The sequence below is a fragment of the Lithobates pipiens genome, unplaced genomic scaffold (genome assembly GCF_037356315.1).
Source record: "Lithobates pipiens isolate NorthernLeopardFrog02 unplaced genomic scaffold, aLitPip1_a1.2 Scaffold_18, whole genome shotgun sequence".
NCBI lineage: Eukaryota > Metazoa > Chordata > Amphibia > Anura > Ranidae > Lithobates > Lithobates pipiens.
Genome location: NW_027507758.1, coordinates 163672376 through 163699958, shown reverse-complemented (window position 1 = coordinate 163699958; position 27583 = coordinate 163672376). Strand labels below are relative to the sequence as shown.

At 38.9% G+C, this 27583-nt stretch overlaps 1 protein-coding gene across 1 annotated transcript in view; it reads left to right on the top strand.

Annotated features, from left to right (window-relative positions):
• ESR1 (estrogen receptor 1) overlaps positions 1 to 27583 on the top strand; it is a 515033-nt gene that overhangs the window by 348227 nt on the left and 139223 nt on the right. The window contains exon 4 of the mRNA XM_077486339.1: positions 1542 to 1658. Coding sequence (XP_077342465.1) covers positions 1542 to 1658 — 117 coding nt within the window. The remainder of the gene's footprint in view (positions 1 to 1541; positions 1659 to 27583) is intronic.

Sequence of the window (27583 nt, the reverse complement as noted above, 5' to 3'; positions counted from 1 at the left end):
GGAAAGAAATTAAGTCTTTTTCTAGAAAAATAAAATTCAGATTTTATCACGTGTGTGAAAAATTGTAAAAACTTATTATGCACCTCAGGTGCTTAGGTAGTACCCTTAGCAAAGGGTAAATATTTCAAGGCTTGGGTGGTACATTGTATGTTAATTAACTTCTCACAGTTTGTCCCTTCAATTTGAAACTGTTTAGAATAACTTAATTGCTGTCCTATGTATAACCCTGCACCAAAATAATAACTAGAAAGGTAAAAAAAGATGCAAAAAATATTTTTAGGTATTGCTGTGGGAATGGGAATACCTAACAAACATATAGTGGGGGGTTTCTCAAATTTGACTGCAACAGTGGAAATAAACATTAGGAAGCTTTTTATCCTTGGCATTGAACATACCCTATGTGTGGTAATGCTAAGTTTCATAATTGATATTCAATAACATAAGCAACACAACCAGTGGATACCTATACATTTTTGTACCACAGTGGTTTTGATTTATAGCCCACAAATATGCTGATGATGTTCCTAGCAATATTTCAATTAAAATATCTGTGAGGGGTAGCTGTAACCTTGCTTGAGTTTCATAATGGAGAGAGCTGGGCATAGATAGAATTAAATTCAAGGGGTTTAGCAGGGACCTTGCAAATTTCAATCTGTGCGTGGCCCTCAAAAGAAGTTAATCATGAAATCAACTTCTGTTGAACATACAATTTGAAAAACTTTTGTCAATCAGTGGCTGCAGCCAATCCTCTTCGGCCACTGATCAGTTTATTGATAGGGTCTTTTCTGACATTAAAATCCTACCTGTCAGCGTTTTTAAAATATTTTTTAAGCTTATTTCTGCTTTATTACATGAAGAAATTATATAAAGCCACTAAAAGTTCATGTAAAAACTACAACGAACCAGAATTGTCCAATTTTAGTCATCGGGGGAAAAAATAAAGAAAGGAAGACAACTTAGGTTGGACTTGATTGACTTGTGTCTTTTTTCAACCTCACTTACTATGTAACTATGTAACTTTGGTTACAAACTAAGTAGAACACTATACATTTCTAATTTTTCTTTTCAATGCTTTTTCTTCTTCTTTTTTTTTTTTTTTTTTTTTTTTTTTTAAATAATGCCTTTTGGCAAGTGAATTTGATAAAAGTAAAGCATATCTTTGTGAAGTCAATGTTTAGAAAAACATCTGATACCAAACGTTTTCAAGGTTATGAAGGTCATTAAAACATTTCATTTCTCCTCCAGCTGATTTTTGAAAAAGTCCATCTTTTTCTTTACAGGCCATATGGCAAATGTTAATACTGTTTGTATTCTTAGAAAAAATAATTGTATTTTGGTTTATAGTTCTCAATGTAGAAATGTTAACCTTTTTGTCAGGGCTTAATTGCCACTGGTTGTTTCATATTTCTATGTTTAAGTGAATGTTTAGAAAAAAAGCTTTCACTATCAAACCCTCTCCAGGACAAAAAGTCTTCAGGGTCATTAATGCATTTCAATTGTCTTCCAGACTATTTTTACAAAGACCCTTATTTTCTTTACAGGCCATAATGACTATATGTGCCCCGCAACCAATCAGTGTACCATCGACAAAAACAGGAGAAAGAGCTGTCAAGCCTGCCGACTCAGAAAATGCTATGAAGTGGGGATGATGAAAGGGGGTATGTACTGAGTGCATTCAATGAAGAAGACACCAAATGTGAAAAATATCCCACTTTGTTTTACTCAAAGAAACCTAGGTTAAATCTAGAACACAGCTCAATTTGTACATGAGTGCTTACATCCAGCATGATTTCTGAACAATCAGGTGAAATGTTTGCAAAAATCCATTTAGGTTCAAAATAGTATAACTGAGAAATAATGTTCCTGTATGTGTAAGGCTTATGCTGGTGATACAGTACATAGAACAAAAAAAAGGTTGGGCATTGATTTGCATGGTTTAAACAATCTTTTTGTGGATAAGCATCATCAAACACAGCAAATGAATATAAAGATTTGGTTAAATATGACTGGATTCCTCATCTAGTCTATTACTTGCTATTAGGGGAGGCCCATTGCTTACCCTTATTTGGCCCTTGGGACACATTTTCTCCTGCTGACACCAATGATGGGGCACTTTTTCTTCCACTAATTCTAATTATGGGGCACTTTTCCTTCCACTAGTACCAATTATGGGCCACTATTCCGTCCACTAATACCAATGATGGGACACTATTCCTCCCACTTGCACTAATTATGGGGCACTAATCATTCCACTAATACCAATAATGGGACACTATTCCTCCCATTGACACAAATCATGGGACACTATTCCTCCCATTGACACCATTGATGTGACATTATTCCTCCCCATTGATGGGACATTATTCCTCATACTCATACCAATAATAAAATAATAAGACCCTATTCTTCCCACTAAAACCAATGATAGGGCATTGTTTACTTCCACTGATGTTGGGGCACTTTCTACTCCAACTGGCTATAGTCCGGCCCCCTGAAGTCTGAAGGAGGGTAAACTGGCTCTTTGGAAAGTTTGGAAACCCCTGATCTAGGCGTAAAATTGCCAACGAGCACTTTATTTTTATGAAAATGCACATTAAAATGAATCTTGCACTAACAGGCAAGGTTTCCTATCCAAATATAAACTACTGCATAAAAGTAAAGAAACTGTGGGGAAAAGGATAGAAACTATACTTACCTTACCCCTGGTTTCAGCACTGCAGGTGGTGATTTAACAGTACTTTCAGTGAGATCCTGGGAAATACTGAATATCCAAAATCACACGAGAATACACATTGCAAAAGTATCTTTTTGTGAGACCTGGAATATTCAGCATTCCCTGGGATCTTACCAAAAGGAGTATGACATCAACTTCATCTAGACACTGTAGGCAGAAGTCAAGGGTATAGTATGTATAATTCCTCTTAACCCCCCCGTATGTTTTTCAAGCTGTGAATTTTTTTTTTTTAAGGGGATTTATTAAGCAGGCTTTGTTTTTTACTTTCAAGAATTTTATTGAAAATTTTAAATCAGACAAAGAGAAAATGTCGTTAGCGTTACAACAGCCAGGACTCTGACACAAGCTTTACAAATACAGTGAAAGTTAAACATCTCTCCAGAACTAGATCAATTGTTAAAGATAGAGAAAAGCAAAATTAACAGTGAAGCTTCACACCATGTCGGTCACGATAGTAGGTAGGATAGAGCATCCAGAATAATCGTTACGCAATTTATGTAAATGACTACAGGGAGAAACTTCTCAATTGACTATGCAAAAAGCATGCAAAAAAAGGACCCATTAGTGCCAACTATAACCATTGTAAAAGAGAAGAAGTCCCCAACAGGAGAAAGCTCAGACGTAACAGAAAAGAATGGAGTAAAGACAAAAGATGGGGAAATGGTAAAGAATAGGGAGAGAAATCCAGCGAGGAAAACAAGAACTGAAGCACCCAGGGGGAGAACTGAATTGGTTTGGTTCCCCTACAGCTTCACATGAACTTAATCAGCCCAGTGGCCATAATCAGCCCAGGGGCTCCAGATAGCCTCAAATCGCTTAGTAGTGTCTTTGAACACACTGGCAATTTGTTTGTTGAGCATTATCTAAAACAACTTTTGTCTATATAGTGAGATACACATCAAAGTATTTTTCCAGGAATGGACTTTAGAAAGTTTTCCATAAGAAGATCAGTCTCTGGTTGTTGGGGGTCCAGGATCTCTGAAACTCTCCGTATCAAAGCAATTACTTTATTCCAGAAACCCCATAATCGCGGGCACTCCCACCATATATGATACATATTGCCAAGTGCATGGCATCCTCGAAAATATAGGGGTGAGGAAGGCGGATAAAGCCTTGACAAATGGAAAGGCACCATGTACCACCTAGTCAGTACTTTGATATAAGCCTAATTAAAGGAAGAGTGCCATATGACTTTCAGAGACTAGATCCGAATCCCACTCCCGCATATAGGGAAACTTGTCAGGGGAGTCAAGTAGCAGCCCATTGATGGTAGATATACCTCCCTTGTGCCCTGCTTCCTGGGTACACCATGTTTCATAGGGGGTCACCTTAGGATCCTTAGTCACCGACGGGCCTAGAGAATTAAAAAAATGGGAAACTTGAAGCAATCAAAACATTTGTGAAAAGAGCATTTTCAATTTGGATCGACAATGGGCTAGTGAAAATGGGCCTCCAGTGGTCACAAAGTGCCCAATTGTGTATAGGCCCTAATTGAGCTACCAGTGTAATGTCTCAGGTTCCTGACGAGTGGGGAGGTGGAATTGTTAAACAGATGGATTAGAGGGTGAAAAGGAGAGACCAGCTTGGGATTTGGCTGTCTACCCCAGACAGCCAAAGAATTAGATAAAGTGGGCTCTCTCTACGCTTTGCTAATTGCCATTTGACGTAATCCAGAGGTACCCTGCTTACCGCCAGCCATTACACCTTGTTTTTTTAATGCAAAAACAGTCCTCTTTAAGTACAAAAGATAGGTTCCTTTTATTTTTATTTTATTTATTTTTTTCTTTTTAAATAATTGTAGTATTGAATGATCAGTTGCTTTGTGCGTCATAGGCTGGACAAACACTGTACCATGTACTGTGAGATCTTTTAACATGCAAAGAAGCTTCTATAGTTCAATGAAATATATCAGTGGTAATCTAAAAAATATATTGGATTCCTTGAACATTTACAATGTCGTGCTATAGCTGCTAATGATTTAGATATTACGATAATTACATTTTTGCATGATGTAGGTTTACCTGTTACTGGCACTTACTGAGATTAGAAAATTTTTAATGTGAATGAATAAATCATGTAACGTGTTTGCACTAGCTAATGTCAGTTTTGCTCTTAGAAAACATGTCAGTTCACACTTGGCAATTCCTACAGGAAATATCTCCATAATCAAATATGATTTCATAGGCATTTGTAGTAGATTATTGAACAGATCCTTTAACAAATTAAAAAAAGACCTAAAAGAATACAAAAATGCACTGGGCGACTGTTCACTGGTCTTCTTAGACTCTGTGACCGTGATGTACTGTATAGTTTTTACGCAAACTATTTTCCAATTTAAACTGGGCTGTGTACACACACATTTGTGTGCTGAAAGTGAAAAAGTCAAATAAAAAAAGGGAATAGGGAGGATGATTGCTACCATTTGATTGATTGTAGCTGCAGAATGCAGTTGTCGTGGAGCTAAGTAAGAGTAGCTTGCGTTTCCTATCAAATTAGGAAAATGATCTAAACTAAAATAAAAGTGGGAACCCCAACAACTGACAAATATGTAAAGACTTTCAAAAATGATAAAACTGTATTCAATTTTAATGTTTTCCATTTTGCTCAGCAACGAACATATGGCAACCCCCTTAAAGTGGTATTAAACTCATAAGAAAACATTTATTATATTGCAGCCTACACATTTTTAGATGTGATGTCTGCATTAGATTTCTTTTTTTTATGTAATCTTTCTTATATTTTCACCTGATGATTCAGCTAGTTCGTTTTTTTTGTTGAGTGAATGCTTCCCACTGCGATATTCTAATGGAACAAACATTTTCCAACAAGCCTAGATTGACTTCTCATGAATGGGAACAACAATAAATGGTTCAAAATCCGGCTGGTCCCTGCTTAACCAGCCAAATTTAAAATTATGGCCAGTTTTACCTACAGCAAGAGAAACTGAGCTGTCTCATTTTCAAACTTAAAAACCCACTTTACCACCTGAAACTTATTGAAGAATCAACCTCAAATTCTTGCATCTTTGAGAACACATAAAAATATTTTGTGACTACTTCAGAGTGATAAAGATTTAGTGAATTGGATTCGGATGAAGAAAGACCTAGGCCAAATCAGTGCTTGGTATCAATTACTGTAGAATGTTAGCCCATAATTCTTTGCACCAGACCTCCTCTGGATTCTTTCTGAACATTTTACTTTGCTGACCCATAACTAGTTCAGTTTTTACCCTATATACCCTTTATGGAACAGAACAGTTTTAAGATTTCTGTTATTGGCCTGTTATTCAACGGTAACTTTGTCACTACTTAGGATAACAAAGCAATACATTGATTGATTTTTTTGTTTGTTTTTGTTTTAAGATGAACAGGGTTTTTTTTTTGTAATATTGTCTAGCTAAAACTATTTTATATTCTATACAACCTATAGATAAAAAAATAGCAAAAGTTAAAGAAACACACTTTTTTTTTTTAATTTTATTGTATTCGTTTTTAAAAGAACAAGTCATACTGTAGAGGAAAAGTATAAATTTTATCTAAAAATTGTCCCACTTACAATGACATTAAAATTATAATTCTGGTAAAAAGCACTGCAAAATTATTTAAAAATAAGATAAAGGCTTTTTTTTAAATGTTAAAAAAAATAGCAATCAAAAGGAAAAATGAAAGAAACATTAAATGTAAGAGGTTAAATTAAAAAAATAGAAATAAACAATAAATCATCAGACAAATATTAGTTAAGGTAAGAAGGAGTTTACTTAGGCTTGATTCACACCTATACATTTTTAGTGCTTTTCGCATTTTGCAGATTTCCACTACAGCCCATTTAACATGGTTTCTTATGGAACACATTCTTTAGAGCAAATCTGCAAAATGCACTAAAAATGCATTGGTGTGAATCAAGCCTTAGAGATGATTAAAAGGGTTAAAAAGTAAATAGAAAAACATTTTACGAAAAAAAGGTTACTTGTAAAGGTTGCTTTAATTGGTGTCATATGTAGATCAAAGGTCATTCCTTTTTTCTCAAGATAAATTGAGTAAATGCCATTTAAAATAAGGTTACGTTGTATCTCTGAATCACACTACTGAACAGCGTTTACAATAATTACTCTATTTTGACAGCAGCAGCTCTAATCATTGCTGCAATACACAACAAATCCCACCTGTCATTTTGACAGCTAGGAACATCCTGCAAATATGACGGGGGAGGGGCAAAGGAAGAAGGGGGACAGGGTGTGCTAAGTATGCCCGGTCTACCTTGATATCTTGACAATTGGTTCAATTGTTTTGAATTTTCTTTTATACACTTTCACTATTGCAATTTGTAGATTAAAGTTTTTCTGACCAGAGAGGACATTAATTAATGTATTTTATTTTCACCTCTATAGATACAATAAAGCATCAAGGCATAGCAGCAAGGCATTGTCTGACTCTTTACAAGAAGAACATAATATTTTATACTTGGTACAAACACAGGGTGTTTTGTCATAATCCATAATGGTAAAAGTAGGGCTATTTAACTCTGAATGTCAGATATAACAATATGTTTATTAAAGCAAAAATGGCAACTGCTTAGATGAATTTATAACTACTAAAAGGAATGTGCACATGGGCAAGGAAATATAGCAAGCAATATAAAAACTCTCCAGCACACTCCTCAGCTCGTCAGTGCTAAAAGCCCCTTTTTAACTGCTTCAATGTTTTACGTTAAAAACATTTTAAATAGGCTTTTTGTGCTGACTAGTTGGAGAGGGTGCTGGGAAGATTTTGTATTGCTCTGAACAAAACATTTATCAACTTTCTCCATTAAAACATACTTAGAAATTGTGCGGTGGTAAAGTGGTTTCGCACATTTTATATAGGTGAATAAACAAGAATGGAGCACAGCCTTGCAGGAAATGTGCAGCAAGTACTTTCAGAAATAATAGTTAATAAGAATACAGAGAAAGAGACAACACAGCGTGTTATAAATACCATATGGCTTTTACATTGAACATTATTCTCTCTTCTGCAAACTGGTAAAGGAAGGGAGGGCTATTGCTCCAAGCCTCATGTTTTTCACTATGTACTGGAAAGGAAACCAATCAAAGTGGTTCCTGGGTATAAAATTACTTGGTATATCTCTCATATCTCCCATACAGCAATTATTGGAGTGATTGGGCCTGGACACAGGCAGCCTGCCTCCAGGACCAATCATTCTCATGTGATTGCTGCATCAGCGATTACATGCGAGTGGGTGCGATTAGCTGTAAGAGCAGGAAGCCTCTTATTTCTTTCAATGGAGCTGCCTGCTCTCAGCTAATCGCAGGCAGGATACATTCACAAGTGAATCCTGAAGTGAAACACCCTAAAGCTCACTACATATTTAAAAATTTGACTGTGCAATCTCCTTTAGATCAGCCTATGTAGTGCAAGGGCCTAGCTATTGAGATGACAACACTCATGTGTATTATTTCCTGGACTACAGAACACCCCTCCCTCTACTCATCTTCTTTAAGTATGTAGGATGTATTCTGTAGTCCAAGAAAAGAACTGGGTAGGGCTGATAACACTTATGGGGATTTCAGTGTAACACAGGCAATGTGTTGTAAGTAGGGATGAGCCCAGCACCACCCCCCCCCCCCCCCGGTTCAGTTCACACCAGAACATGTGAGCAGGCAAAAAGTTTGAGCGAATATGCGAACCCTATTAACCACTTCAATACAGGGCATTTATACACCTTCCTTACCAGACCAATTTTTAGCTTTCAGCGCTCTCAAACTTTGAATGGCAGTTACTCAGTCATGCAACACTGTACCCAAACAAAATTTTTATCTTTTTTTTTTTCATAAATTTGGGCCAAAATTTATACGGCTACATCTCTTTGGTAAAAATAAACCAAATTAGTGGATATTATTTAGTCTCTTTGAAAGTTAGAGTCTACAAGCTATGGTGCAAATCATTGAAAATTGAGCACATCTGTTCACACCTGATGTACTGACGGCCTATCTCATTTCTTGAGGCTCTGAAATGTCAGGAAAGTACAAATACCCCCCAAATGACCTTTTTTGAAAAGTAGACAGTCCAAGGTATTTAGTAAGAGGCATGGTGAGTTTTTTGAAGTTGTAATTTTTTCCCACAATTCTTGTTTTTTACAAAATTGTCATAATAACAAGTTATTTCTCATACATAGCATATGCATACTTCCAATTACACCCCAAAATACATTTTGCAACTCTTCCCGAGTATGGCGATACCACGTGTGTGGGACTTTTACACAGGCTAGCCACACAGAGAGGTCCAACATGCAGGGAGCACCGTCAGGGGTTCTAGGAGCATAAATGACACCTCTAATTTCCTAACGACTTATTACATTTGTGAAGGTCCTGGAGCACCAGGACAGTAGAATTATCCACAAAATGACCCCATTTTTGGAAAGCAGACACCCCAACGTATATTCTATGAGGCATAATGAAAACATATTTTTTTTTTACACAAAGTGGTCAGTTTATAAGATATTTCTAACTCAAAGCATGTACATAGCAAAAATTACACCCCAAAATGCATTCTGCTACTCATCCTGAGTATGGCGATACCACATGTGTGTGACTTTTAGACAGCGTGTCCCCATACAGAGGCCAAACACCCCAAAGTATATTCTAGCATTATGAGTCTTTTGAACTGTTAATTTGTTTACACAAGTCATCAGAAAAAAATTTTTTTTTTTACACAAAGTTGTGTAAATTTATAAGATATTTCTAACACATAGCATGTATATAGCAAAAATTACACCCCAAAACACATTCTGCTACTCCTCCTATTGAGTATTGCGATACCACATGTGCGAGACTTTTACACAGCCTGGCCATATACAGAGGTCCAACGTGGAAGTGGTACCTTCAGGCGTTTTAGGAGCATAAATTACACATCCGAGGGACACACCTCATCCACGATCGCCACGCTGTGGGCCCCTGGGGGCCCGCAGGAGCGGCGAAATACCGTGGCCGTCATATGATGTCCACCCAGGATGGGAGATCCCATCTGCGGACGTCATATGACTATGGGCAGGTATTGAAGTGGTTAAAGTCTATGAGACACAAACATGAAAAATCAAAAGTGCTCATTTTAAAGGCTTCTATGCAAGTTATTGCCATAAAAAGTGTATGGGGACCCAGGTTCTTCCCCAGGGGACATCAATGCAAAAAAAAGTTTTTAAAACAACAGTTTTTTCAGGAGCAGTGATCTTAATAATGCTTAAAGTGAAATAATAAAAATTAAAAATTCCTTTAACCGCTTAAATCTTTCTTGATCTATCTGACCTTGGCTTGGTATCAAGAGATCCCCAAATTTCCCACTTCCTCTTCCTAAGTGATTGAACAGTACTGACTGGCATTTTCAAGGGTTTGGATATCTTTTTATATCCGTTTCCATCTTTGTAAAGTTTCATTACCTTGTGACGCAGGTCTTTTGACTGTGCATCCATGTGAGAGCTAACAAACTCATTGACTATTTATACACAGACACTAATTGTGATAAAAAGCCACAAATGTGGGAAATTAACCTTTAATTGCCATTTTAACATGTGTATTCCACCTATGTAAACTTTTTATCAGGGCCATTTAGATGATTTCTGTTATCATTATGATTTAAAAAGAATCCAAAAATCTATGTGATAATAAATGGCTTCATGTGATTGCTATCCTTAAATAAGACAGTTTTTTTGGTATGATCAGTCATATTTTCAATATTAATGCCAAAATTTCACAATTTCTGCCAGGATATGCAAACTTTTGAGTGTAACTGTATAACACTATATACAGCCACCGTGTAAGCAGCCTTATATAGTATGGGGCATGCCTTTGGCCAATCATGGCACTCACTGCACGCTGTAATTGACCAAAGCATGCAGGTCAGGTGCATGATTTGGCCTATCAGCAGCCTTCTATGCGCTGCAGGAGCTCGAATTTGCAGCAAACGCCCCATATGTTCACTTGTTCTGTGAACAAACGAAAACCAATGGTTCGACCCAAACATTGGGACCAATCCTAGTTGTCAGCTCCTTCTTATGAGACTTCAGGACCCCTGACTCTCTGTCTGGACAGTGCTGATTGGCCCTGTGCTGATCACATGCACCCTCCCAAAAAAAACTCTCTAGCAAAACACACCAAACTGAGCATGTGCAGAATGCCTCCAAAGGCTCTGTCGCTCCTGATGGCTGAACAGAATCGTGGGGGAATGAAAAGAAGGTGAGCATGTTAAGCTGGTAAGGGTGAAATTTTAGTGAATCTAGCACTTTGCATTGGAAAAGCATAAGTCCACTTTAAGCGTATGTTGTGGAATAAACTGTCTTCTCATTGATCTTACCTAAAGATAGCACAGACAACCCCAAACAGTTTCTCTATGATATCAGATAGAGATGCTTAGAAAACCTTGTCCCATGATATATCTATGGCTCTTTCAAACCTTAGGCAACAACTACAGCAATCCATTAACCAAAATTATCTTAGGTGGAAAGATAAGATGTGGAAATATTAACAAGAACTAGGTAATGGGAAATTTACTCACTTGTTGATAAGTAAAATTAATTCATGTACTCTTGCTAATGGGAGTTTCTGCCATTGAACCCCAGGGAAGTTTGTTTCATAATCTCATTAAAATTTCTGGTATTTTTCAAGGATATTACCTCTTCCTCGATCATTTTAAAAAAGAATTTAGTGAATTGCAGTGGGTTGTCTTTAAGGAAAGAATAACAAAATACATTAATGTAACAGTCCTTACTACAAAATTAAAAAAGTCCTTGACGAGTCCTTGATGAAGCCCTTGATGATTCATTTTCTGAAAAACACCTACTATGGTTATTAAAAACCTTTCTGCTTGTAAAATGTAAATGTCCATGAGAATCATTACTTCAGTAAAACAGTTGAAAACACAAACAGCTACTTGCATTTACCATCATAATCAACATTCCTCTCAGTGTAGTCCAGGGTAGTTACGATAACAGAGACAAACAGCTGGAAGGATCAAATTCCCAAAGACACAGTGGAAAGGGGAGCCCACTGTACATAGAGTACTCTGGTCCTGGCAATTGTGGAGGTACTTCCCACAGTAGCTGGGCCTTCAGGAGAAGCCATGTGCTATTAGGCTTCTGCCCGGCTGCTCGCACACTAATTCTGACAGTGGAAGGCCTCTTACCTGGCTGCAAATCACTTGCCAGATCCCTCTGCCTCATCCAAGCATGGTGAGTAAAAATACCCACTGCTACACTCAATCCAATTTGAATTTGCTGTCCTTGGCAAGTTTGCAGACCATTCAAACTCATGATGCACAAAGTGTAGAGAGGGCCTCCTGAACTTTGCTCTCTGGAATCGTCAAGGAGTTGAGTCTTCAGACAGGAGGTCTTCAGGCACATCAGTGGATGTTGGTTCAAAGGGCTCCAACTGATTTAGGTGTTGGTTTAAAGGCCATGGAACTGAAGTGGTGACCAGTGGGCTGTATAATATTGTTAAGATCCATTGCTGCTCTTGGAAATCTTGGAGAAAATTTTGGAAAAGCAGAAGTTAGCCATCATTGAACCTTTGGTGTCCGAGGTTTGTGGGTTACAGACTTGGACAAGTTCTTCAAAAAACCTCTGTGTGAGTTTTAATGGGTTTGAGAACTATACATGATGTGGGGGTAAAGCCTCATACACACGATAGGACTTTGTACAAACTTTCCCTTGGATTTTTGTACAAAGGGCGTCGGCCCTGAACTTGTATTGCATACACACAGCAGGACTTTTTCAGCCAATTTTCACCAAATCACGTGGTTTTTCTGCTCTTTACCGCCACCTTTGGTCAACTTCTGTATTGTTGTCTGATCTTTTGCATTGGTTCTGAGCGTGCCTGTTTGTACTTTGTACAAAAGTCCTATGGTTTTCTGTACACACGATCAGACTTTGCTCCATCTGACTTTTGTTGCCAGAAAGTTTGTCCGTTCGCACAGCCAACAAAAGTCTGATGAAAACCAAAAAAGTTTGTCCGATGGAGCGTACACACAGTCGGATGTTGCTCCAAAACAGCTAATTTGCATGTTTGTTGTCAAAAAGTCTGATCGTGTGTATGGGCCTTTACAGTGTTTTTTGGGTTCCTTCTCTCTGAATATTGTAGACTGGCAAACATGGTATAGGCTGTTGTAGGGGAAATCCAGGGTCTTCTTCCCAGAATGTTTGCAAATTTCCATGCTAATGTTCAATAAAAAAGGCAGTACAGCGCAAATAATTAAAAAAAAAACATAATAATATCAAAATCGATAAGAACAGCACAAAAAACAGTCTTTAATCTTCATCATCAACAATACATTGGTTATGGAGAACAGCAGCAAACATCCAGTACGATGGGTGACAGGCAAATCATATAAGGTGACTTTTGTGACAATCCTCCATAAAGAGAAATGGCGCTCACCTCTTGCGATGGACCCCTGAGTAAATCAGTCAGGTCAGAACAGCAGTTCCCTTTTAAGGGTATTAGGTCGAGTTTTTTCAAAATAGTGTACTGAACGATGCCGGTTTATATGACTGCACATGGAATTCCTCATCAGCTCTAAAACTGGGTACATATAATAAAAGCAACAATATCTAGTGCTCTCTGAATAGCCACAATGTATTTATTTATAAAAGCAGTAAAATGCACTTACAAAACTTGCACTGTGCCTCAGTGCTAAGGGTAAACAGCATATGCGATAGCAAGCTGTACCCATGGAGATCAGCATGTAGGACGCAGGTGACGTTATGATCAGGGTCACGTGGTTTCCATACGCGTTACGTCCCTAAAGGGGCGGGACTTCATCAGAGGCTAATGTTCGCCTATACATCAAACTAGCACTCTGTTCCCAGACTGAAGATGAGAGTCTTTGCTCCACTCATAACTGTTCTTTAACAAACTGATAAATTTAAGACAAGCGGCATGTTCACGCTGACCAAAAGTAGCAATGTAGGGTAAGTGGCTTGTTGATAAATGTTAATATGATAAATGATGATAAATGTTAATATGGTTGTATTTCAGAACACTTCAGCCAAGTAATGGGCCCTTTTTCTTTTGTTTTTCATTTAGTTGTACAAGGGTGTGATTGAACCACGCTCATGCTCTATTGTCTTGTGGGTGGTATGGGGTAGTGTAGAACAATGCCTGGTAAATAGCACCATTCTTAGCATATGTACTTGAAACAACCGATTCACTAGATGCACTTGTGCCTTTTTTCAACCTGACTAAGTTTGTAACTGTATCTTCTGTGGACAGCCGTTTGCACACAAATCGAGCTTTGATAAAGCGCATGCGCGCGAAACATGTTAGCAGGCCGGTCGGCATGGCAACTCCCCTCGCTACGGAGCCTTCCACGTGACCAATAGTGACCCGCAACTGCTCGGGCAAGCGGAGCGCTGCGCTCCAAGCCTCTCTGACACACAAGGTGGACGCCACCTTGTGTTCAACTTGGACCAACATCCTCCAGCGTTTACTGCACCTCCGTCCCGGAGCACAGGGATCAGGATTGACCCTTTCTCTTCCACTCCTCCAGCTCAGCATGACGGCGCCCCAGCCCTACAGTCCAGCCATTTACAAAAGTGGGTGACTTTTGGAACTCAGTTCCAACCATTTATTTTCACTTGTATAGGAACTCTACTGGTTCCCCCTGCCTCTGGGAGATAATCACCCACAGTCCTTATATCCACGTGCACAATAGACTACACTGGTAACACAGCCCTGTTGTCACCAATATCTCAAAGTCACGAATAGAAGATCCCAGGGTTAATTTGTCATCAAGCAACTGTCGTTTTATTGTCGTGATTGACTGATGTAAAGGTTTTAAGATCCCAGGAGGATCAAACGTCCTTTATTGAGTTTTTTATCTTTTTCATTTAATAAATTGTCTTTATGCTTTTTACATCAGACTATGAGTCTCTCTGATGCGCTGTTCTTCTGATGGTTCAATTTCTTCTTTCTTTTTTGGGTTTTAGCTTCAGCCCATGCTTGTGCAGCTGAGCCAACACAGCATCCAAGTATGCAAGATAGTCCTCAAATGTGTCAGAAAACACTACTGCATCATCTAGATAGGTCAGAATACTATTAAGGTTCATGTTCACAAGTCAGTTCTCCATTGTCCTCTGGAATGTGGTGGACTTGTTGTTCAGCTGGAAGCACATCCTCTTGAACTGGCACAAAGCTATGTGAGTAATGAAAGCAATCTTCAATCAGTCCACCATGGCAACAGGGATCTTCCAATACCCACTCGGTAGATTTGAGTGTGGATAAAAATGTGTCCAGTCTTAGAGAGGCACGGGAGTCCTAAGTTCATTGAAGAGGCTAGGTATCCCTCATGTTAACAGCGTTCAAATGCCTATAGTCCATGCAGAAGTGAAGGGTGCTGTCCTTTTCCTCTTCAAGGCAAATTAAGCCACTCATGGGCTCTTAATCTATTCAATCAACCCTTCTTGCCTCATCTGTTCTAGCATTTGCATTACTTTTTGGTGGGGTGTTGACGTATGATTTGATATCACTTCTGGAAGGGATCTCTCCTGTGAATATCTTGTGTTCAACCCTACTGGAGTATGTGACTTCATCAGGGGAATGAAGTCAGGCGACTTTGACAAACACGCGTCGGGAATACGAGATACCGAAAGTGATGTGGACAAGCTCGCTGCTCGTTTTGTGTTGCCAGTTTGTTACTGCTCAATGTGAGTACTTGCTTTTAACCTGTTGTTATCAATAAATATTTAGCAAAAATTACTACACTATCGAGCATCCCTCTTGCCTTAATAAATGAAACCATCATTTAAAATCTGCATTTTGTATTTTCTTGGGTTATGCTTGCGTAATAATAAAATTAGTTTGATGATCAGAGTCATTTAAGTGTGACAACTATGCAAATATAATCAGACAGGGGGCAAATACTTTTTCACACTGTTTTACAGAAACTCCTATCAAAAACTAAAACTATTAAAATGTAAAAAGTTTAAACAGTTTACAAAAAGAAAATTTCCTCCTTTATGAATAAAAACTTATACAATGCAATTTACTAAACTGAACATTGCTAAACAGGCACTGTCATATCAGATGAAACTAAAGCATAAGAGACCTGGTGAAATAGTGTGATGTCGGGCAGTGACGTGCCCCATTTTACTATGACCCTTACAAGATATACCAACGTGATGTAAGAGATAGGGGTGCGCATCTTCACTGGGCTCACGATTCGATTCGATTACGATTATCTGGTCAACTATTCAATTCGATTCGATTCCGCGACGCATCACGATTACCGACGAGCTCACACTTGGGCCGCCTAGTGTCTTTTTAAACAAACTGAAAAATACTGAACCTCCCCCGTCAAACGCAGCCACTTGTGCCCGTCAAACGCAGCCACTTGTGCCCCGCTGTATTTATTAGAAAAAGTATGTGCTTTTTAAAAAAATGTGTCACTATACCGCATGTAATAACTCCATCCACACATAGTATAATTATATATATATATATATATATATACACAGTGCCTTGCGAAAGTATTCGGCCCCCTTGAACTTTTCAACCTTTTGCCACATTTCAGGCTTCAAACATAAAGATATAAAATTTTTATTTTTTGTGAAGAATCACCAACAAGTGGGACACAATTGTGAAGTGGAACGAAATCTATTGGATTTTTGAAACTTTTTTAACTAATAAAAAAATTAAAAGTGGTGCGTGCAAAATTATTCGGCCCCCTTGCGTTAATACTTTGTAGAGCCACGTTTTGCTGCGATTACAGCTGCAAGTCGCTTGGGGTATGTCTCTATCAGTTTTGCACATCGAGAGACTGAAATTCTTGCCCATTCTTCCTTGCAAAACAGCTCGAGCTCAGTGAGGTTGGATGGAGAGTGTTTGTGAACAGCAGTTTTCAGCTCTTTCCACAGATTCTCGATTGGATTCAGGTCTGGACTTTGACTTGGCCATTCTAACACCTGGATACGTTTATTTGTGAACCATTCCTTTGTAGATTTTGCTGTATGTTTGGGATCATTGTCTTGTTGCAAGATAAATCTCTGTCCCAGTTTCAGGTCTTTTGCAGACTCCAACAGGTTTTCATCCAGAATGGTCCTGTATTTGGCTGCATCCATCTTCCCCTCAATTTTAACCATCTTCCCTGTCCCTGCTGAAGAAAAGCAGGCCCAAACCATGATACTGCAACCACCATGTTTGACAGTGGGGATGGTGTGTTGAGGGTGATGAGCTGTGTTGCTTTTACGCCAAACATATCGTTTTGCATTGTGGACAAAAAGTTCGATTTTGGTTTCATCTGACCAGAGCACCTTCTTCCACATGTTTGGTGTGTCTCCCAGGTGGCTTGTGGCAAACTTTAGACGAGACTTTTTATGGATATCTTTGAGAAATGGCTTTCTTCTTGCCACTCTTCCATAAAGGCCAGATTTGTGCAGTGTACGACTGATTGTTGTCCTATGGACAGACTCTCCCACCTCAGCTGTAGTTCTCTGCAGTTCATCCAGAGTGATCATGGGCCTCTTGGCTGCATCTCTGATCAGTCTTCTCCTTGTCTGAGCTGAAAGTTTAGAGGGACGGCCAGGTCTTGGTAGATTTGCAGTGGTCTGATACTCCTTCCATTTCAAAATGATCGCTTGCACAGTGCTCCTTGGGATGTTTAAAGCTTGGGAAATCTTTTTGTATCCAAATCCGGCTTTAAACTTTTCCACAACAGTATTACGGACCTGCCTGGTGTGTTCCTTGGTCTTCATGATGCTCTCTGCGCTTTCAACAGAACCCTGAGACTATCACAGAGCAGGTGCATTTATACAGAGACTTGATTACACACAGGTGGATTCTATTTATCACCATCAGTCATTTAGGACAACATTGGATCATTCAGAGATCCTCGCTGAACTTCTGGAGTGAGTTTGCTGCACTGAAAGTAAAGGGGCTGAATAATTTTGCACGCACCACTTTTCAGTTTTTTATTTGCTAAAAAAGTTTAAATTATCCAGTAGATTTCATTCCACTTCACAATTGTGTCCCACTTGTTGATGATTCTTCACAAAAATTAAAATTGTATATCTTTATGTTTGAAACCTGAAATGTGGCAAAAGGTTGAAAAGTTCAAGGGGGCCGAATACATATATATTATACTATGTGTGGATGGAGTAATACATATATATATATATATATATATATATATATATATATATATATATATATATATATATATATATATATATATACATATATATATAATGTGTGTGTATAGAATAGACTAATAATATTGTACAGGGGATGGTGGAAATGTGATTTGCATTCAAAGGTAGATTGGGAGGAGCCGCAGTGCAGAGGGCTGGACAGGCGGAGTTCCGATATGAGCTGAGAGCCAGGGGGAACATACTTCAACGTGGAAACCATTCTCAGCACAACACCGGCCCACCTCTCGCCTCCCGCCTCTCTCCTCTCTCGAGTCCTGACGTCAGCGGGGAATTCTCAGCCCCGCCCGCTGACTATAGTTATCATATCAGAAGAGAGGCGGGCGGGGCTAAGAATTCCCCGCTGATGTCAGGACTCGAGAGATGTGAGAGGAGAGAGGAGGGAGGCGAAAGGGGGGCCGGGCTCGGCATGGCACATTATCGGTATGTATTTACTGTGAATTTCCGGAATCAAGTGACACATTTTTTTAAAAGCACATACAGCGGGGCACATCATTAACTGTAAGTCGCCATTTATTTTAAAAAACTCATTATAAAACTATGCTCGGAGTGCTTTCCTGGGAGGGGCGGGGCAAGTTTCTATGACGTCACCCGCAATCGATTATCGGGTCCGTATGCATCGATGCCGAATCGGGGACACCCGAGTCCCAATGAAACGATTAATTTCAGCACCCCTAATACACACTATTAGATTTCCTGCTGATTTTTGTCTTCAGATTTACCAAAACCATGTAGTGCAAGGGCCTGCCTGATTGCATACAAATTGAAATTCCTAAGGTTTGACCTCATTTTATATGGTTTTGGTAAATCTGAAGGAAAAAATCAGCAGAAAATCTGATAGTGTGTATGGGGCTTTAGAAGTCACTGGAATGTTAGAAGAGACTACTAGAGGACATTGATGTGTAATAGACTTCTGGAAAGTACTGAAGGGTGACCAAATACTAATAACATGCTGCAAAAGACAAGAGACCACAGCAGCTGACCATTGTTTTTACAGATATCAGATAGTTTATAGAGGTTGCCTATTGCTGTTCTATAACTAGGGACACAAAAATATATTGTAGAAAAAGGAGCAGATATACAGAGATTTAGGATGAGATGATAGACGAAGTTGAATTAGTTCTGATAATGAATGTTGTTCTGAGGCCAATGCAGGTGATGTATTTAACTTCCAGGGTAGAATATATTATTTTTTTACATCCCCTCTTGTATATACAAAATTATTTCCAGTAATAATCATTAAATTAGATGAATAATTACCATTTATAAAATAAATGCACACAAAAAATCATAGTGTCCCCTTACATTGGTGGTCAGGGGAGAGGTCCCTAGTTACATAGCTTGTCAGTGTAAAAGTGCACCCTTACATTAGTGGTCAGTGTAGTTCTCCGTTACATTGGTGATCAGTGGAGAAGTTGTTTCTTACATTATTGGTCAGTGCTACAAAGAATGCCACTTTACAATAATGATTAGTTTGAAGAATGCTCTTTATATTTTTTGGTCAATGGGTAGAATGTCCTATTTGTTAAGTGGTCAGTGAGATAATGCTGCTTACATTTATGATCAGTGAGTAGAATGACCCGTTGCATTGATTATCAGTGGGAAAAGTAACAATTTACAGTCAACTGTAGAAATCATTAGTGACATAAGTAATCTATTTGAGAGATGAGAGAAAATACTGCATTGGTGGTGCTGGTTCTGTCAAGTGACATTAATTGAATTCCTGCTTTAGTAGTTTTGTACTTTCATTTTTAAAGCTTTGAAGTTCTGTTGTGTTGAAGAAGAGGAAGCCAAATACCTTTCCCTCTTTATAAAAAAAAATGTCCTCTTCCACCAATATATTATTTGTATTTTGAATAAATTTGAGCAGGCTCTGAAGTAAAGAAGATGTTGTGGAAGGTAATTGATTATCTGTTTTCACAGACACTGTGTCATCCATCTCGTTTGCTCTAGGGAGGTTAAGTTTCACTCTACTTTGCAAAGGCTTGGCAGGCCATTGTTGAGGATCTGGTGATGTGTTTCCTCAGGTAGCTTACATCAAAACAAATCAATGCTGAATAATCAGTGTTTGTTCCATCAGAAGGGCTGTTCGGAGAATAATGCCCGAGGTGGCAATATTTTTATATCTAAAACTTTATTTTCTTCAGTTATAAATAAAACCATCTCAGATGTAATCTGCATGCCATTGGGCAGATTGCTGCTCCCTTCCTGTCCTGTGAACCCAACAGAAAGTAAGACCAATTCTCTCCAGAGTAAACCAAAACCCTTTTGGACAGTTGTCACAAAAACAAGCATCCCTGTTGGAAAATATCCCCTCACCTTTTGTTGCAGTAACAACAGTGGACGCCGCTTCATATGGGACGCAGGCGCACCGTTCCACTTGATCCATGCGCCCGGCCCCTAATATATATGCAGGGCACCAGATGCATGGATTCCGATGTTTTTTGTTTTTTTCGAAGCACGTGATTAGAGTCAGAGGCGCTAATTGGCTTAAAAAAAGAGTAGGCTTGGGGCACAGAGCACTGCGCCCTGAGCCCACCCAGTTGTATGACATTAGCTAATGAATATTCGCTATTGTTTTCCTGATTCTCCTCCTGGCCAATCAGGAAGCTGCTTCTGAGACCCGATTGGCTGGGAGCCTTAGATAGGGTCTCAGGACCCGCCTCCTGTTTCGGCCGGGAGGAGAAGCAATGCCCTGGCAGCAGTCTCTCATTCCTACCCCAGATGCAGCAGAGCATCACCACCTTGTTCTCCTCCCCACACCTCTACTGCAGTAAGGTATGGCCATCAATTATGTGCGGGGGGTGGCGCTCATGTGAGAGGATCGCAGCCTGGGGGTGGTTTGTGTTGTGCCAGTTGATAATCCCATTTTGATTGATCAATTGATCATGAGCGGAGGGGAAGCGCAAGGTCTTCTTGCTGCCCCCCCAAAATGTTGACCACAGCACAGGCCACCACTGTGTAACAGCTTAAAATTTGGGAATTTTGGTCACAGTAGCATTGGTCACCAGGACACAGAGAGTGAATATCCTAACACAAACAAAGATAGCAATAAAACACTTTAACAATTCTAACTCTTCCACATGCTATGCAAAAAATAGAAAGAGCATGGTGGCTGTAAATATACTTTGTATTACATCTTTGCATCTTATAACTTAGTTGCTGTACTTGTATACTGTATATACTTTGACATTTTAGGCTTACTTATTTTTAATTAGACACTAGTGCTGGCTTAGGAGAGCAAACTATGTGTGGGTCTGCAAGGATAAAAGAATGTTTCTATTTAAATTAAAATGATGTTTCATTGCCAGAGTATCTCATATTTGAAGGGTGAAGGTTGAATCACACAGCTAGAAATTACTTACAACAAAGCAGATGTTTAAATAGGAGAAAGAGGCATTCCAGACATACATTAAGAATATGTTCTAGTTTATTTCATTACATTTTTAAGTAACATTTAGCAGCTGATTTTTTTTTTTTTGTTGTTGTTATTTTCCCAAGGGGAGCATACAGGAAGGATCTACATGAATAAAATGTTGGGAAACTGCAGCCTTGTTTTAGAATGTGAAACTCGTCATAATCTGAATGAGTTTTGATGACATCTACTGTCTTCGGTTATGTCCAAGATTTCCTTCCCACCATGCTTGACAGATATTTTTCTATTTGATGGATGCAAAGATGTAGGTCAGTCGCTCATCCCCTTGGCTAAAGGTTGTTAGACCTCAGCCAGCAATGTGTCTTCATGGGCCAATCAAAATATTGCTTACATCTTAGCTGAGAGATGTACAAGCACTCTGCAATTTGTCTTATAATAAAGCTTGATATGTCTTTCTTGTGCAACCAGACATCATCACTTAACGAAGAGAATGAGAAGCTGGTGCTGTTTCAAAATGCCAGTCCTACAGGGAGTTAACATTTGGCACTTGTATGCTCTTATCTAAATATGCCTAAACTGCTTTGTGTTATGCCTTTTACCTTTGAAGTTCATTGCCAGACTGTTTGGGGTTAAACAACAAAGCGTATGAGTGTTGGAAGCCAACAAGCACAAACTTATCAAATGCTTTTGACTAGTAGACATTATTTATACATACTACTGTTTTAAAAATAGTTCTCTTAGAAAAGAACTATATTGAGAAAACATGCTGATCATCTATTTACTGTTGCCCACCCAAGAAATCTAAATAAAATGGAGACCAGGATCCCACCAACAGAGAAAATAAAGCCTTGCATAAGACTATGTTTGTATCATAATCATTGTTCATTATCAGAACATAGCTAAAGCAAATTTTGCAGTTCTGTGGGGTTTTTGTTTTCTATTTAGTAATAGTTACACTTAAATACCAGCTCCTGCCAAAATGTTTTGTATAGAGTGTGGAGGGGTTATCAGTTATTTCAATTTTTTCTCTCTGTGTCCCCATTTGTGCAATTTCTACTCAATTCCTGTCTATTTGATGGGTGTCAGAACAAGAAGTGAGGGGAATACCATTATACAAGCACAAGCAGAAAATAAACACATTTGCTAGCAGAATGAATAATGTTTGGATCGTCAGTAGGACTTTATTGCTGCCATTGTAAACATGAAGGAGATTTTCACTTATTTCCTATCTAGGTTACGGGTGCCACACACAAAAGGAAGAGAAGAGAAATCACTTCCTCCGGAACTTAGTAATTAAAATTTCAAAGAAAAAAAAATCTCTTTTCCACTCTGTACAACATTTTAAAAGTTTAGGTTGGATTTAGGATTTTAAGTTAAGTTATAAATGAAAAATAAAGGTTACTTTAAAGGTTTTTTTCCCCACTGTTTTCATTGAAAGTGCTGATTTCTGAGGTAAAGTAATAAATAAAAAAGTGGTTGATCACTTCTTGAAAGTCAGTCTGGAAAGGGAGGGACATTTTTTGCTATGTTTTATTTTAGTTATATTGTAAAACATTTTTTTATTTTGTATCTAGAGTGTATGTGGGAATGTAATGTAGGTGTAGCATCCTCCTTAGACAGGTGCTAGGATAGTTAGATAATTGTTAGAAAATTGTTAGAGTATGTTTTTGATAGGTAAATTTAGTTGGCACACTGAAGGCAGTGTGGCTTTAAATTTTGGATAAGCATAAAAAGGAGGGAATTGGATTTTGGACTTTGAATGAAGCTATGGCCCTTGTATGGTCATGTGCCTCCATCCCTATCATTGGGAGGAAAAGGAGCAAAAATGCAGCAAGAAAAGCAGCAAAAATGCAACAAAAAGGGTGGGACTTTATATGCAGCTCATGGTAACAAAATTGATAGAATGGTGAATAGTAAAGTATTTAAAACATAAATACATGTTTACATACAGTCAATTTCATATACATAAAAATGCACACTTCCATAGTGCCAATTTCTGAAACAGTAATATCTGTTAATAACATATTTATAAACATTAATCACATGATAAGGATAAGGAATCCATCAACATTCAAGATAAAATTACAATATAAACAGTAAAATACGATTCCTATAATTTTGGGAAGAAAAATGTGAACAATATTTATATGGTCAGTATCCCATTACTGTTTAAAGGAAAGGATGTATATTCGATTTGTACTAATAGCAACGTCCAACAAGATGGGGAGTGATCGCTTATTACCAAGCTTGTGTTCATCCAGAGAGCGAATGTCAGCATGTGGATCTGTGGCCCTCGGTCCTTTGAATCGTGTGTGTGTCTCTTTTTGTATGGTGCAAATTGTTGGATGGCTACCTACCTCTCTTCATGTTTACCATCTCGTGATTGGTTGGTTCCAAATATGGGAGGTAACTGCCCTAATTCTCAACCACCCATCTGTGATCATGGTAAAGGTGTAATCTGAATACGTTATTATGAAATGTATTTTAATATGTTTCATGTTAATATAATATGGCGATTGTCTTATACCCTTGCCTTATCCCCTGTCATTTGCTGTCCCCATCTCGTGTACCTTGCTGGCTATAAGTTTTAAATTTCTGCCTAAACAAATATATTGAGATTGACAGAGATTTATGGAATCAAACAACACCACGTTTTATAAGTCTGGTGCCAAATCCTTGTCCAATCATGGATGACTATAGTACACATTGATTCTTACAAAATGTGTTGCAACATTGTAATTTATATATAGACACATATATACTCTTGGTTTTGTTTGGTGTCCTTCTGGTGTATAATTAACCGGGAGTCTTCTTCCATTGCCTGGGGAAAAGCTGAGTCAACACTGGGTGCCTACTGAAGAGACAATCTAACACTTTGAAACAGTGGGGTTATTTACCCTGGCTTTTCCTTAATTAAAGGTCTTGATATCCTGGTCTCTCAAAATACCAGTTTGACCATTGTCAGTTGATTTCGTGTAAAGTGTAAAGTTTAATTTTTCAGGTTATTCTGTTTCAACATGAGGTTTGTATATTGACCTTCATCCTCCACTGGAGGGGATAAACCACTCAATCTTCCTCTGGCGGGGGGAACGCTCCCCTTGGTATGACAACTCCTTGGCTGAGTGTTTCATGAATCATGAAAATTTTTATGTATCCCGGCCATGACAAATCCCCCTTTGCATTCCATTTATGAAAGGAAAACATGCATGGAATTCACTCCATAACATGGCGATAATCAGATGTTTGTAGCCTCCACTGATAGGTGGCAATTTTTTAGGGATTCAGGGGCCTTTTCTGTCAGTCATTTCAGATGACTCCAGGTGCATTTTGGGGGATGAGGATTTCAGAGGAAGGCCCTAGACTTCGAAAGGACACCCTTTTTAGTACCCGGTCATTACCACTTCCGATTACTAGTTTGGATGGCGGCAGGGACCTCATTGCGCTCACGCATGCTGCAAGGGAATAGACAGTTTGAGTATTGATATTCTGGTGAGGTAACATTTTCAATTCATCTTTAATTTAGAGGTTGACAATCATAATCTTTCAATCACCAAGGAGGGGTAGGTGGGTTAGTCCTCCAACAACTGTAATTGGGACTTGGGATGACAAGCACATAATTGATGTACACCCATCTCTCACTGATTTCACAATTCCATGGAATACTCTATTTATTTGCCACAGGGGAGATCCTATCAACAATGTTAAATGGACCTCTCCAGGATGGCAGGAATTTCCGTTCCTACCTTATTCCTTGTGAAATTGTAGAGATATACCTTGTCCCCAAATTCATACTCCTTCTTGGTGGTCTTAAGATTATAGTATGTCTTAGCGCTAGTTGCGGCTCTTTCAATATTTCGCTGGGCAAAGGAGAACACATTTTGTAAGTGTTTCCATAAATCCTCTATATATTGGTGAGTTGTGGTGCCATTGACCAAATTATAGTCAGTGGTGCGGTACAAGAGGTGTGGGGACAGGACTCTCTGCCTTTCGGTCATGAGTTCAAAGAGTGACATTTTAGTGACTATATTCAAGGTTGACCTTAAGGCCATCAGGACTAAGGGGAGCTTTACATCCCAGTCCTTGCCTGTTTCCTTGACAAATTTCTTGAGTATGTTTACAATTGTCTGATTGTACTGTTCTACTCCACCACTAGAGGCGGGCCGATAGGCGATGTATAATTTCCTTTTTACACCCAATATTTTCCACAGTTTAGTCATTACTTTACTAGTGAAATGTGTACCCCCATCAGACTCTATTCTCTGGGTAAGTGGCACATGTGCCGGAGCTGTTATTTGGTGCTGGAATACATTCAACATACTTAGTAAATAAACATGTCACAGTTAACATATATCTATTCCCTCGTGAAGATTTAGTTACAGGTCCAATGAAATCCAATTGAAGGTCTGACCAAGGCATACAGATACCCCTTTTTAAAAGGGGTGCCTATGGGTGATCTCATGTTCCCTTACCAAGTGGTCTGTTTGACAAAATAACTTACCATGTTTAACAGGTTTATGGTTACTTTTTACCATATTATTCCTTTTCCATCGGGGAAGGTACTCAACAAAACTATTCCTGACATAATTTGAATCGGTGACGGTGGCGAATTCTTTAAGGCGTTATTCTATTGCTTTCAGGATTGCAGAAACTTGGCTGCTCTTCGGCCCAAGCTTGTATCCCAAAGAGATTGGGGCTACACCTTGGGTCCATAAAATCCCGATACCAGCCACTTGTTGGAGCTGTTTTTTGTCCTCATGATGATAGGCACAACCATCTACATATACACATGGCAACTGTTTGCATTTTTCATCGTCATAAACCTTGTAGGGAGGCAACAGTTGTTCTTCTAAAAAGTTAGCGTCCGTGGTCCCCGTGCAGGAATCAGGGGCGGAACAATCATGCAGCTCAGCAAGGCCCTGGGCCACTGGACTTTTCTTGTTCTGTTTGTATTGAATTTCTAGGAGCCACCCTTGCAAGGACAAAGTCCAAGCAGTGATGCGGCTATTAGACACATTTCCATCCCCGATGCTTTCACTCTGTAAATACTGTAAAGGCTGGTGTGCGTTCTCAACAATAATTCTTTCACCTTGAAATTCTGTAATGCCCAGACAGTGGACAATAAAGCTTTTTTGCAGTTAGAAAACATAATCTCTACAGAGGACAATGTTTTACTGGCATAGGCGATAAGCTTACTGAAATTCTCTTGTTTTTGGTAAAGAATGGAACTCATGCTCACCTGCATGTACCCTGTCTTAAGAAAAAAGGGTTTACCGCCTTCTGTATATGCAAGGCAGGGAACCTGGGTGAGTCGTACCTTCAGTTCCTTAACAGCGTCTGCTTGTTCCTTGCCCCATGACCATTCGGTGTCTTTCTTCAGCAGATGAAGCAACAGTTTGCTAATCTCGGCATAATTGCCGATGAACTTACGCGAATAGCTAACCATTCCTAGAAACAATCTTAATTCTTTAAGATTAATAGGGACCTTAAAGTTGAGTACTGCCTCAACCTTTTTCTTCTGGGGATTTAAACCTTCTGAGGTAACTTCATGGCCTAAGAAATGTATATGGGTGTGACACCACTGGGCTTTCTGAATGGATAACTTCTCCGGCCTTCTTTAACTGGCCCAAGATATGTCAGCGTTCAGTAAGGTGCTTAGCCCTATCAGTACTTTTGATGAGGATGTCTTTGACATATGCCAATGTTCTCTAAGGCATCTGGCATAGCCATGTGCATGAAGACAGCAAATTCATGACCAGAATTAATATAGTCAAAAGGCATATGCACCCAGCAGTACTCTTGATTCCCAAAACTGAAGGCTAATTTATACTGGTGTTCTTCACTGATTTTTATGGTCCAGTACCCCCTGGCACAGTCCAGGGCTGAGAATACCTGGGACCCTTGGAGTTGAGCAAGGCACTGGTCTATGTAGGGTATGGGCCATCCTGACAAGTAGACACGCTTGTTGAGATGTCGGAGATCAGTGCACAAGCACCACTGTCCATTGGTGACTGTACGAGCTGGAAATGGGCCTAATTATACCCCGTTCATGTAACTTCCTAATGATCTCAGGCAGAGACTCATATGAGGCTAGCAGATGTCTATGCTGCTTTACAAATACTGGTGAGGCCTGAGGGTCAGTCTGGGAAAATATATAATCTAGATATATAAACTCACGCTGATGGCGTGAAAAAAAAATGGGTGATAAAAAAATTAATGAAGCTGCTATACACAAAGTGCTAGATACCTGGACATAGTAATAAACAATTTACTAAATGAAGGGGTGGGGGTGC